Below are 13,197 nucleotides of genomic sequence, written 5' to 3' on the forward strand. Positions count from 1 at the left end.
TTTTAGTTTTCTCCTTGGAAACTCTTGGCAACACAAATAAAAAATAAAAAAAAGACTAGGTTAACCTAGAACCCCCTAACACTTTTAAATACTGCTTTAAAAGGCTGAATTGATGCATTTTTTTTGCCAAGTCTGTGACTTTCTGTTACAGGGCCCCATCAAACAAAAGGGGAAGGTTTATGTTGAGCATATTGCGACCTGTGACACTTTCAAACTAGCACACTGTCAGCATAATTCATCACAATGCCACACGCACCTGATGTAGTACATGTGGGAGTCCCGTCATTACCACAGGGAACAGAGTTAACACTGATGGGTAGTACGCAGCCAATTTGGGCAATTTACCACTGAGAAACTAAAAGGTCTAATACTTCTGCCAACAACTGTGAAGCACAGCTGGAAATTACAAAGAGCAGGGCTTTGAAATAAACAGCCGTGGATGTTATACCTCCTGACATTCCACTGCCTCTTTCACAATCCTGCTCACTACCTTGAGCTTTAAGGACTGTTGCAGTGCAGATGAGGAGTCTTTGAAAATGTGTCTGGCAAATCTTAACTGTCCATGACAAAGTATGAGGTGCTCCGAGGGTGAGAGCGTGCAGTTAGGCCTGGACTAGTCACTCTCAAGTCTTACATGACACAGATTTCTTTCCCTTGGTCTTAACCGTTGAATGCCTTCTGCTTTTGGTCAAGCAGCTCCCCTTTTCTCCTTTCTTTGTCCTCACTCTTGAGTAAGCAATTGCACTGGTCTTTCCCTGCCCTGCTTAATGTCAGATAGACCTATGAAAAAGATCTCTCGACAAAAGACTTGATCCGTGTCGTTTTGATTGAAGGCTATAAAGCCATTTCATTGATAAATAAGGTGTTTCAATAAGTGTGAAATAAACAAGCAAACATGAATATCTTACCTTGGGACAGGTGACTTCGGTCTGTTGGACCATGATGAGCGCAGAGGCAATGAGGGCGCCCTGCCTCACATAATTCACCGGGTCGTTGGTCATGGGCTCAAGCAGATTGATGGCCTCCTGTGGAGATAAAAGCAGAACAGAAAAGCTGGTAATGTTGTTTAAATTGTAGTTTCTCTCAATCAAAGGGCAACTTTTTCTTTAAGCACATCATTTGAATATGATCAACCGTTTCTACCCAATTTGGCAGTACATATGATTGTAGAGGATTGTTTACAAGCTCTAGAAGGGGTTGTTCAGTCAGTGAGGCAAATGTATATTTGGCAACAATTTCACTGGGCAGTTGAACGTTTCTTTAGAATGTAATCCTTGTATTGATATATATAAAAATAGGGTAAGTTTCATCAGAGGGTGGAAGTAATTTGCAATGTTATTTGCCTAGTATAGCTTGAAAAGAGGATGACCTCTTTTAGTGACCATGACCTGCTTGGATTTTTTTTTTCACTTGTAAACATTTTATATATATTATACGTCTGTACGAGCAGCTGTGTGCTAAAAGGGAACATTTGCGTTTGGTTGAATACAGGAAAAGGAATTATTAACACAGACATCCAGACCACACATTAATGAGATTAGTTTCATCTATATCTGGTTGCCCAGGGGAACGAAGTAACATTATCGACAAGCCCCGCCTATGAAGAAATAAGGGAGGTCCACCCCTTTGCTCCTTTTATTTCTGTTCTCAGCTGAGCAGTAATGGCTGTAACCCACACCACCAGCCTCAGAAAGAGGCGTCAGCTCCGCAGAGGAGAGAGAAACAAACGAGGATGATGACAGCCGAGGTAAAATAAACCGTGTTTCATCCATGCGCCCGGCTCAGCTGGCCGAGACAGCCGTGTACCGGGACGATAACTCAGTGTAAAGCCAACACCAGTTGAGCACATCCTGTTCCTGATAGGCTGTCGAGGGGTTTAATTGAGGGTATTTACTGTCAGGCTCAATCAGCAGAGCAGGACGAAACATAATGTGGTTGCTTTAGATCTTCTTAATCCATTTTGAATGTAGGACTGTTTTCTTCAGGCTTGGCCTCGTCCGAGGTGAAATTTAAATCACATTCAATTCACTACTGTTAAACTGGCTAGAAGCTTGTATAAATAATTGGAACAGTGCAGTACACACTTTACCACGACATAAATACCATATTCATACATATTTATAAAAAGTGGATCATATGACAGTATTCTGAAATGATGGATGGATTTTAGGGAACAATGCTAACATCCAATTCCCTAAAGAAGCTGAAGGGTATTTAAGATTTTCATTATGGCATGAAATCAGTATAAACAAACCGACTAAAGCAAATTCAAAACTGTTTTCCTGTGCCGTTTTTTCTTTCACATTTATAGTAAGAAAATAGCCAAAGCCCCAGGTGTATGATGATGGCGGATAGGTGACCCGCTTCTCTTGGCACAACATCATTATTTTCATTAAAGGACCAAATGTGCTCGAGGGCTTTTCTGGAAAAACCAAGCAGTGGCTCTTTTCTCTGCAAAAACATTAACATTGGTGCTTCAGGGATCAGGATGCAATGATCCATGACTCGGGTTAGGCTATGGCACCCGAGTCTGATCAGCCCACATAGCTAGACAGCTCAGGAACTGGCAGCACCCCCGACTCCTGTCTTCTTAACTCTCCTTTCGGACTCCATTGACCCAGACGCCGTGGCATCGTGAAGCCTGGTGACTCTGAGCCAATTTGGACCGTTCCATCAGCACATTTACCACCAGAACTTTCCACAATTAATGAGCTCCTCATTGCTGAACTTTGTCTATTGAACTAAATGTCAATAGTTTACAAGTAAGATCGCTTCTCTCATAGTTGCAGGACTTTAGCCTTCGATCACACTGTATGATTTACAATTGTCTTCAAGCGAATTAGGTTTAAATGAGACAGTTGTAACATGCAACTTCTACAGTAGGTAGAAAATCAATCAACGTTTATTTATATAGCCCAATATCAAACATTTACATTTGTCTCAGAGGACTTTACAGTTCGTACAGAATATGAGTAGGACACTCTCTGTCCTTGGACCCTAACATCAGACAAGAAGAAACCCCACAGTTAATGGGGGAAAAATGGAAGAAACCCAAAGCGAGACGGTTTACCCTTATGTAGAGTATGTTGGATGGGAGCTGGAGTATAGACGTGGTACATTCTCAAATAGCCAGAGGGGATACATTGACCAGAGCAAAGAACAGACCAATGGCTTTCTCCTTTTTTAAGACAACCAATATTAAAGATGTGCCCACTTTTTTTTTTACACATTGGTGTTAAATCCCAAATTGTCGGGCGTTTCATTTTAAAAGTCCATAATCAGATAAAACAGCATCTAGTCCTCCAGGTAGCCCCTTTATTTTTAATACACTGTATCTGCAGTTCAACACCATTAAAGAAAAGAAAAACTTGGGTCAAAGCGCCCACCTTGTTGCCGGTCCCAGCACAGCAGATGCCCAGGGCCATGGCCGCCCCACAGCGCACATGAGGGTTGTAGCTCTCTGACAGTAGTGACACCACACTGGGACACTGCTCAGGGGTCCTGAAGAGAGACAAAGGGAGACATTAAGAGCAGGTCAACAATAAGGCACTTGAACTTACTCCTAAATACATCCTTCCACTCCCTTTAATTCATACTTGGCTGAATCCTCAGTCACACATTTTCAATTGAGGGTGTTTTCATCAATCCATTATAGCAGGGGTTTTCAAAGTGTGGGTAGGTGAGCCTCCCCTCAGAGAATATAAGAACATTTTTTTTATTTTTCCGCACGCCGTGTTCTCAAGACATATTTTTTTTAACATTTTCAACATGGTGGATACATTTTTATATGCTCCCGGTAACACACTGAACGTCAACTTTGCCTCCTTATTACACTCACCCCTACTTTAGTGGGAACAATGAGTCTGCGTCTTTGATGCACACAGGAATAAACGCAGATCATACTCTGGCTGCAGCGTTTACCGGTACTTGCTTTTGATCAAAGTCAATGCGGAAAACCTGCACTCACACAGGTAGGTGGAGGTGAAGGGAATGAGCACTTTTACATCCTTTTCGCGAGGTGGGGGAACTCGGTCTCCACAGACAGCCACAAGTGGGCAAGTGTCACTTTACTTGTCTTTTTCTCGTTCTTTTGTGTCTCACGCTGCGCCTCCCCTGAAGCTCTCTGGCGCCCCCCCAGGGGAGGCGCGCCTCACACTTTGAAAACCGCTGCATTATAGGATGAAAATCTAAAATCAACAGAGAACTAAAAACTTAACAAATAATTGAATCTAAAGCCTTTTTAAAGCTTGTCTAGATAAAAGATAACCCAATTACCTTTAATCCCAGGCAAAATGGAAGAACTTGGATGGAAAAAGGGAATCAATATCCTGCATTTCTTTATTCTTAAAAAGACAGTGAAGCAATGACGCCTGAATGTCAAGCCTAATTGAAATATCTTCATAATGTGCGCTGGGCCTAAAAACCTCAGATGAGAAAAGATAATAAAAAAGATGTCATGTTAATCTTGTGACGGCTTGCTATTCCATTCAGCCTGATAAGGACAATTAAATCTAACAAAACCTATTATTTATTCTTTGGAAACATGAAGACCTTGAACCCTTCTGCAATCCACAGTGTACTTTTGTACTCCGACCCTTTTACCATATGTGTGCTTTAAGACTTTGGTCATAGAAGCGATATGTGAAATATTTACTTAAAAAAGGTTACAAAAATTCACGAGGCTTTTACTTGACCGGTTAATGGACTGTATGATTATATGTGCATGCCTCACAGCTACTACGGTGAGTGACAGAAGCTGATACAGCTGCAACTTAATAACTCTCCCCACACCCACGATTTTGCCACGTGATTGTTGCAGTTACCAATGCACCCGCATAGTAAGGGGGCAGATCTCATTAGCTTGCTTCCTCTCTTTTCCAAACCCTAACACAAATACATTGTGAAAGAACCTGGACAATGTTGCAATAAACAAGCCAAGAGGCTGGATGGCTTTCATAGTCAACACTATAATTAAAATCAAAAGGAAATCAACTGTCTCGCAAAAGGGAAACAAGAGAAATTGTAAGTAGCATCGGGGGAATTGTTGTTTTAATTATTTTTGTATTAATTAGCATACCTCCCAGAGAACATAATACAACCCAACACTAATACGGAGTTTCCCAAGAACAATAACTGCCAATTGCTACAGCAGTTTGAAAGTCTGCAAAATGTGTAGATCTGACAACCGATGTTGCAATCTCAGTCAGCAAGAGTGGATATGATTTAAAGAAGGTGCCTGTTTGGCATGCATTTGATGTGCTAGAGCAGAAGTCAGCATCATGCTATTAGCACACCTTCAGCTGTTCTTTGCATCAAACAAAAATATATAGAGATTTTCTTTTAGCAAATAGTAAAGATTGGCTGGGGGAACTCAGATTTTCACCAGCAATCACACATGTAAAGTCTTAAAGCCAACCCATTAACAAGCAACCCATTTAAAAAGGAGCAAAAAGAGAACAGGGTAATTCAAATAATAACTGCATTTATTAAACCACCTTTCTTATGGGGCACTATAAGTGAATTATCACTAGGAACATTTGGTCTACGGGCTGCCCTTTACTGGAAGACAGAGGGTCACACAGATGTTACTGGCGTTCACACATTGTATTGTTAAGAATCATCATCTGGTTTCTGTAAACGCCAAGGAGCTTTTATTTCTATTTTCTGCATCTGCTTTAAAAAGCAAAGTGTACACTGATTGAAAACACAAAGTTTATGCGGAAAGATCAAAGGAAAAAAACTAAATGTGGAATACATTTCAGAAGAAGTCATGTATAAGAAAATTGGATAGCGGTTTAAAATTACATACCCAACACGACCATTTGAGCTCAGAAGACAAACTAAAAACAGCAATGGGGTACAAGTGTAATTTTCAAGTACCTCACCACACAGAGAGCATCTCCCCATAAACCCCGTTCACACCCCCCAACAATGCTTCGGATGGAGGAGTGAACAGAAAGTGACAAATATAAACAGTGGGGCGGCTGTGTTGAGGGAAATTACCTCCCAGAACCACTGGCATACTGCCAGTACAAAGACATTCATCTGTTTTGTACAGAGTGCGACTCACGGGCAAGACGGAGGGGAGGGAGGGGAAGAGAGAGAGCAGACAAGACGGGGGAGAGCGCGGCTGATCACAGGCTGTTAACAAGAGGCAGCGAATGGGAATGGGAGAGAGGTGGAGGAGCCACAACATCTGAAAGTTTTAAACCTGTGATCGCTGTAGGTGATGCGAGGCGAGACTGGGGGATCCTCCAACATGTGGAAGGAAAACAAATTCCACATCACGGACTGCTTCAGACAGAGACAGATTTAGGATTAGCCGCTGAAGGAGCGCATTTTTTGTCACGTTCTTATTTGCGGAGGGCGGAAAATATAAGGATGATTCGGGAGTTTAAACAATATGTTAAACTAAGAAGTGTGCTAAGACTGAAATGCATCGGTTAAGCTGCACTGTTCTCCCAGCAAGAAATACTGCTAAAGTGTTTTATAAAGGTGAAAACTTAGCGGCTCGGAAAAATACTCATGGAGTTGAAACGTCAACGAGGAACTTAAATTTACAACAGATGCTACTTACAGGAGCAGGTAAGACAACTTACAGAATCATGATAATGCTTATTAACCGTGTCATTTTTTTATTTAATACTGTTTGATTGTGTTATTTAACTCAGATTATTAAAATTCTATATCCCTGATTAATGCACTAGTTGTATAAAAAAAGAACCATTGTGTTTTATTAACTTTAACACGTGTATGTTTAGATACAATTGTTTTTATATAAGACCATTAAAAATGTAATATATTACGTTTATTGCTAAAGTTAACTAGACTCCCAAAATACATTTGGAAGGCTTGTTACATTTCCTTTCCTTATACAGACATGTTTGTTTTTTTAAGTGGCCGCAGAGGATTAAAAGAGTACCAACGGCCTGGGAAAGTGAGGACCCCTGCTGACATCTCATTGGGAAAATATCAATAAGGTTGGGATTACAACCAGCTTTGGAGCTTGTGCTGTGGACCTGTTTTTTGTCCCCCTCGAAGTGGTGGATCCTCTGCTGATTTTGAGCTACTCCTTTTGTTGTACAGTGCACATGGGGATGAAGCATCCTGTGCAGCGACCTTGAACTGTCCTTGCCTGTAGGACGCAGTGACCATGCTGACCGAGTGTCCAACACCAGGAAGATCAGAGCCCAGACCCAAGCTTAGGCCTGCTGTAATCTCTGCAGCACCATGTCTCAAGAAGTCCCTGCTCCGCCCGAGGCCAACAGCTCGCTGTCAGGGGAAGCGCCTGAGCTTCAGCTGAAATGGGCCGCCCTGCTCATTGTCATGGTCATCATCCCCACTATTGGAGGAAACATCCTGGTCATTCTCGCTGTGTCACTTGAGAGAAAACTTCAGAACGCCACAAACTACTTTCTGATGTCGCTTGCCGTGGCCGATCTGTTGGTGGGACTCCTAGTGATGCCCATTGCCCTCGTCACCGTTCTCTACAGTAAGTTTAGCATAGGGGCCTTTGTTTGAAAACCTGTCTTATCTGTGAAACAAACCTCTGCTAGACAAAAACAATAAAACTTTACCCTACTGGGAGAAAACATGTCTTTGCTTATGCACAAATCAATTCCTTGTTAACAATCTAAAGAAATACTGAACTAAACGATAAATGACATTACGATACAACAAAATTAAGACCCCGCAAACCATTACTAAAAAACGTTCAAGAAAGTAATCCATGTGTTTTTGTTGAGTGGAACATTAAACGTTTTTGGAATTACTTCCTTTGCCTTTCTAATATACAAGGGAAAACAGACCAGCATACTTCTCTCATAGCAAAGACGATAAAAATAGTTTGTAAGCAACACCAGATACGATCTTGATAATCACTCAACAAGTTAATGAGAAGGAAATATAACCACAGATAGTGGACAGTAAACATGCTACTTCCTCTGGCAGTGCGGTGGGAGCAGTTGCACATTAGCAACAGTACAAAAACTGTTTTATGTATTTCCAGTGACAGTGTGGTGGTAATGAAGCGACATACTACCAATTAAAACGTTTATCATACAAAGCTATGTTTTAGTTAGTATTTCCCATTAATTCAACTGAAGCATAATAAGCCCAAACATAATTACGTCTCTCACTGAGTGACGCTGGTCTATGTGTGGCCTGTCTCACATTTCCTGTTTTGCATGAGAACTGGATGTGTAGCGCTGAAAGGCCTGCTTAAGTCAAAGTGGTCACAGGTGCTGCTTTCATCTTTTCCTAATGCAGAGGCTACACTAGTAAAGACCATGCAATGAATTTACTATTGCATCTATACTGTTACACTGTGTTAATCAACAACAGCATTCTGAAAGTGAGTGTGTTCACTAACTTGTAATTGAGGATTTAAGGCAGTCCCTAGGAAGACAATCTTTAAATGAGCCAACAGTATGGCATGCTGATAGCAAACTGAGTTTCAAATTAATGACCTTTAAACTAAGTTAACTGTAATGAAAATAGATCGGTCATTGAAATGGGGGGCAGCACAATGATGCAAGGCATGTCAGTGGGACTTGTGTTTGCTTGCTGCTCCATTGCTGAATGTCAATGAAGTCGGCTAAATGTCTTCTGAACCAGACACTGGGACAAGCAACCTTACTGCATTCCAATGTGACTCAATCTTTTGCAGCTTTTACTTTATCTGACTTTGTGAAAATCTGATGTTTTCAAATCCAAGATGATGAACATCTTGAATGTAAACCTGAAAGAGCAAGGCAACAATAGGAATGCATTGAAGATTACTGTCGAGTCATGAATTTTCCACATCTGCTTGGCAGATGAAGTCAAAGCATACAGGGAACACCTTAAAAAAAAGAAGAAGCAAGAAATCGGCATATTTAAAATTTGCTGTAAATGTAAAATATAGCACTGCGTGACAAAAGTTAAAGATTCTATTTTTATAAAAAAGTGATGATTTAGTTTTGATTTCCCAAGTGTTGCATCTGCAGGGCATCATCCCTCAACACACTACACTGCCGACTGAGTCAAGGTTTTTGCCTCTAATAGCTAGATCAAACAATCATTTTTTCTGCCTCTCCATTTTCTTTTCTTTAAAAAGAGCTGCGGGTCAGATGTATTTTTTTTCCATTTCATAAGTTTTATGGCAGGGAGTTTTGGTTAATAAACACAAGCCACACTATTGACAATAGGAATAGTAAAAGAAATACTCCAAAAAGATCAAGACAAACCACAGCAAACAATGTTTTACAACACATAACTGGGAAGGATAAGAAACAGCTAATTGTATGTGCTATATTACACAACATACATACAATTATCAAAAAGATGTATACTTAATACTAATATAATGACGCAGTTGAGATTTGCAATCTCAAAAATGTGACAAACAACAGAATGAGTTCCTATGCAAGGTACTGAACACAGCCTTGTGCAACCAGAAAATGCTGAACATCCATAATCCTCCCTGAAAATATTTCAATATAAAATGGTGTTTGAGCATTTTCAAAAGCCAACCTTTTGAAAAATACAAACAATCACACTGCTTTGCTGATTTCCTTACCTTATGTTCTGAATGACTTCAAAGTAAACCCAAATAACTAGTGCTGGCCAGCTGCAGTAGGATCACGAACATTTGCTTTTTTAAGTTTATAATTCAATTAAACGCAATAGAATATGTTCCCTTCTACAGATACTTGGAGCTTGCAAGCTACAGTGTTTATTGAATTTGGCATTGGACAAAACACTTCACATAACACATACAGAAGATCTACTTTGAGAACAAGTGGAGTATGTGTCCATGCATAAGCTTTCCAGATGAAACCTAATCAAAACTATGACTCAATAATTCCAAGTGTGACAACTGGTGTAGGCAGCACAACAAAAACACAATTATGTAAAAGGAATATTACATTTTTAGTAATGTTAATGGTCTACAGGACAAAAGCCAGAATAGTTTCTTGCCAATTTTTATGCCTGGAACTGAAAATAAACTCTACTGTTGAGCGTAGTCGCCAGCACGTCTTCATAATGAGCTTTTAGCTCCATAAACAGTAAGTGAACCCTCATTTTTCCAGTAAACCCATTCCTCATAAGGATAAATAAACAGCAATATTTTGTGTGGGTGCTACTTGTAATCCTAGCCTTTGTTGCAAACCTCCTGTAAATGGCCAAATGGCCTCCTGTAAGACCAAATCATCTTTGGGGAAAATAAAATCAGTTTGATCATGATAAGATTATAGGGATTTACCAATTACAACAACCGCAGATAGGTGAATAGCAAATACAAAATTAAAAAAAGATAACCGCAAGACAACAGCTGAACTAATTCACTTCTTGTCTTTTTTCTTTAGACTCCGACTGGCCTCTTCCGGAGCCCCTCTGCCCCATTTGGCTGTTCCTCGATGTGCTGTTTTCTACTGCATCCATCATGCACTTATGCGCCATTTCACTGGATCGCTACATTGCCATCAAGAAGCCAATCCAACACAGCCAATACAAATCCAGAGCCAAAGCGATGGTGAAAATTGCACTGGTGTGGCTCATATCCATTGGTAAGCATATCAAATCAGATTTCCTCAACTTTTACAACGCTGCAGTGGTTTTTACTTTAGACAAGTTATTTCTCCAGAAGTCTATTTCGTCACATAAAATATATGGCAGACCTGGTTTGTGGACCCAGAATTATTTTCCGGATGCAGATAATATACAAACCGCACCCTACGTTTTTAAATGGAAAGGAGGGTTAGGGAGTAAAAATGTGGCCAAATTCACTGACACATTACTGATCAATGCTTGATGCCCAGTAAACAAAATACTCAAAGAAGCAGGTTTTGCTGAAGGGTTTGATTTCATTTGAGCTTCATTTCATGACCGAAGCCAGAAGTTCCGATGGAATGAAGGCAGCAGCACTTATACGGATTCTCAGTATATATGCAGAGTAACAACTCTCCTGCTGTTAGCAGTTTTAAGAAACATCATGGCAAGTGATGGATGGTTAGTTTACTTGCTTTTAAAAACAAAAAGGGAAGCCTCAAATCATAATGTGCCTTTTTTTCCTGACAGTAACCGTTAACTAAACATGAACATTTTGTCGATACTACTTAATAATACTATCATACACGTGAAATTGAAATTAAACAGCAATGTCTGTGCGAAAATGAAATCGAAACGGTTCTTCTGTTGTTGACATGAAACATACAAATCAAAAATAAAAAGCGATATTACAAAAGGAATATAAAATTTCCAATGTTTTACCAATATGTACTGTTCTTGTCATTTTCCAGGTATCGCAATCCCAATTCCGATAAAGGGGCTTAGGAACAACCATCTTCCCAACAACATCACCTTCAACAGTAACCACACATGCCTTTTGAAAACGGACACCTTTCGGGAATTTATCATGTTTGGCTCCTTGGTGGCGTTCTTCATCCCTCTGACTATCATGATGGTCATCTACCTTCTAACTGTCCAGGTGTTACGCAAAAAGGTGTATCTGCTCAAGTCAAGGGTGTCTCAGCGCTTTAGCTACCTGGCAATCTCCACAGTTTTTCAAAGAGAACAAGCTCTAACGCCAACGCAAGTTGAGCAACCCAACATGCTGGACAGCAGACTTCCCAGGATACAAGAACGAACATTTGCAGGCACGTCAAACTCTCCAACAGCAGATGAAATATCCTTTCGTAGAATGTCAACAATGGGCAAGAAGTCAATGCAGACTCTGAGCAATGAGCAGCGCGCCTCCAAAGTGCTAGGCATCGTCTTCCTCCTGTTTGTGGTCATGTGGTGCCCTTTCTTCATCACTAACATCACCTCGGTATTATGCACCAGCTGTGACGTTCATGTCATTGCCCATCTCATGGAGATCTTTGTTTGGGTGGGTTATGTGTCATCAGGCATAAACCCGTTGGTCTACACCCTATTCAACAAAACGTTCAGGGAAGCATTCACGCGGTATATGACCTGTAATTATGAAAACCCTGCTACTAATGGTCCAGGAAGGCAGCCATGGGTATCGAATGCAGATCGGACCCTTACACGGATTTCATTCCGATCTTCCATGGCAGAAAACTCTAAACTTTTCATGAAAAATGGCATTGGAGCCGTTGGCTACCAAAGCCCACTGAGGTGCAGGCAAGCCCCTATGCAGTCAGTCAACGGTATTGTATTGGACACAATGCTTCTGACTGAAAATGAAGGTAGCAAGCCGGAGGAAAAGGTCAGCTGTGTATAGAGACAGACAGAGGATTTGAACACAAAATGTGCACTTTAAATCAGTGAGATTTATGTTGCCCACATTGTATCTCTTGTAAGGCTAAGTCGACATAACTTGGCTAGGTTAGCTACAACAAATACTCAAAAATGCATGATTTTGAATCTGCGGTTATTCTCAAATTCATTGACAAATCATTTAACAAAAGGGCATTGCTGTAGAATGAAAAAGAGGAGATTAAACCTGTCTGCTGATGTACATCTGCTTCCATAAATAATACACTTTAAACAAATAAGGCATTCATCATTTCAAATAAACATTAAATGCATAAGTCAAAGTCCTATGTTAAGTGTTGTATATAGATGTTCAGAATACTTCTCATTTTGCCTTTTAGACAGGTCAAATTGCTGTTTAAAGACAATTTATAACGTACCAGAAGACAGTTTGCATTTTAAAATGTTACAAAACCTTACAGGTCAACTCAAAAAGGCCACAGGTTAGGAAACAATGACGTTAAAGGTTTAAAAGTTCAAGCCACCAGACAAAAATGTAAGGAATGAAAGCATGATAAGATAACCTGGAATTATGTATGAATACAGTATAATATATATATATATATATATATATATATTACTTTTATGACTCTTTCAACTTGGGCTTTCTGAATATGCTGTAAACCATCTCAGACCACATGCTCATATTTTGTTAAGAGAAAACACAAGTCTACCTTTCAAATCTATTTTCCAACTGACAACATTTGCACTGTCGAGATAATGTTACTTGTATTTACTGGACCTTTGACAAGCACTCTTGTATATGTATTGCAGCCTGCTGTTTTGACATGTTAGGAGATTTCCAAATAAAAGACTGTATATAATAAAGAACAACATTTCATATTAAATAGAATCCTAAATGTGTTTAATACAATATTTTTTCCATTATGCTTAACTGAAAGAAAACTATAACAATTCTCAGCATCCATGTTTTTC

At 40.0% G+C, this 13,197-nt stretch overlaps 2 protein-coding genes across 2 annotated transcripts in view; one reads left to right on the forward strand and one right to left on the reverse strand.

Moving 5' to 3' along the window:
* Positions 1–13,197, reverse strand: part of psmd1 (proteasome 26S subunit, non-ATPase 1) — a 38,422-nt gene that overhangs the window by 13,760 nt on the left and 11,465 nt on the right. Inside the window, exons 17-18 of the mRNA XM_079665773.1 lie at positions 3,387–3,501; positions 909–1,025 (exon numbers count right to left, since the gene is read on the reverse strand). Coding sequence (XP_079521899.1) covers positions 909–1,025; positions 3,387–3,501 — 232 coding nt within the window. The remainder of the gene's footprint in view (positions 1–908; positions 1,026–3,386; positions 3,502–13,197) is intronic.
* On the forward strand, positions 3,778–13,116 carry htr2b (5-hydroxytryptamine (serotonin) receptor 2B, G protein-coupled). The gene is made up of 4 exons (XM_079686838.1): positions 3,778–6,585; positions 6,898–7,492; positions 10,350–10,550; positions 11,283–13,116. Exons 2-4 carry the CDS (start codon positions 7,231–7,233, stop codon positions 12,227–12,229), a joined length of 1,410 nt encoding a protein of 469 aa, XP_079542964.1. The 5' UTR covers positions 3,778–6,585; positions 6,898–7,230; the 3' UTR covers positions 12,230–13,116.

Source organism: Notothenia rossii (genome assembly GCF_949606895.1).
Source record: "Notothenia rossii genome assembly, chromosome: 1".
NCBI lineage: Eukaryota > Metazoa > Chordata > Actinopteri > Perciformes > Nototheniidae > Notothenia > Notothenia rossii.

Excerpts from the sequence above, each read along its gene's own strand:
- htr2b (XM_079686838.1), top strand. The coding sequence starts at position 7,231 with ATGTCTCAAGAAGTCCCTGCTCCGCCCGAGGCCAACAGCTCGCTGTCA. Across the intron at positions 7,493-10,349 it reads CCTCGTCACCGTTCTCTACA|ACTCCGACTGGCCTCTTCCG; the intron begins GTAAGTTTAGCA and ends TTTTTTCTTTAG. Across the intron at positions 10,551-11,282 it reads GGTGTGGCTCATATCCATTG|GTATCGCAATCCCAATTCCG; the intron begins GTAAGCATATCA and ends GTCATTTTCCAG.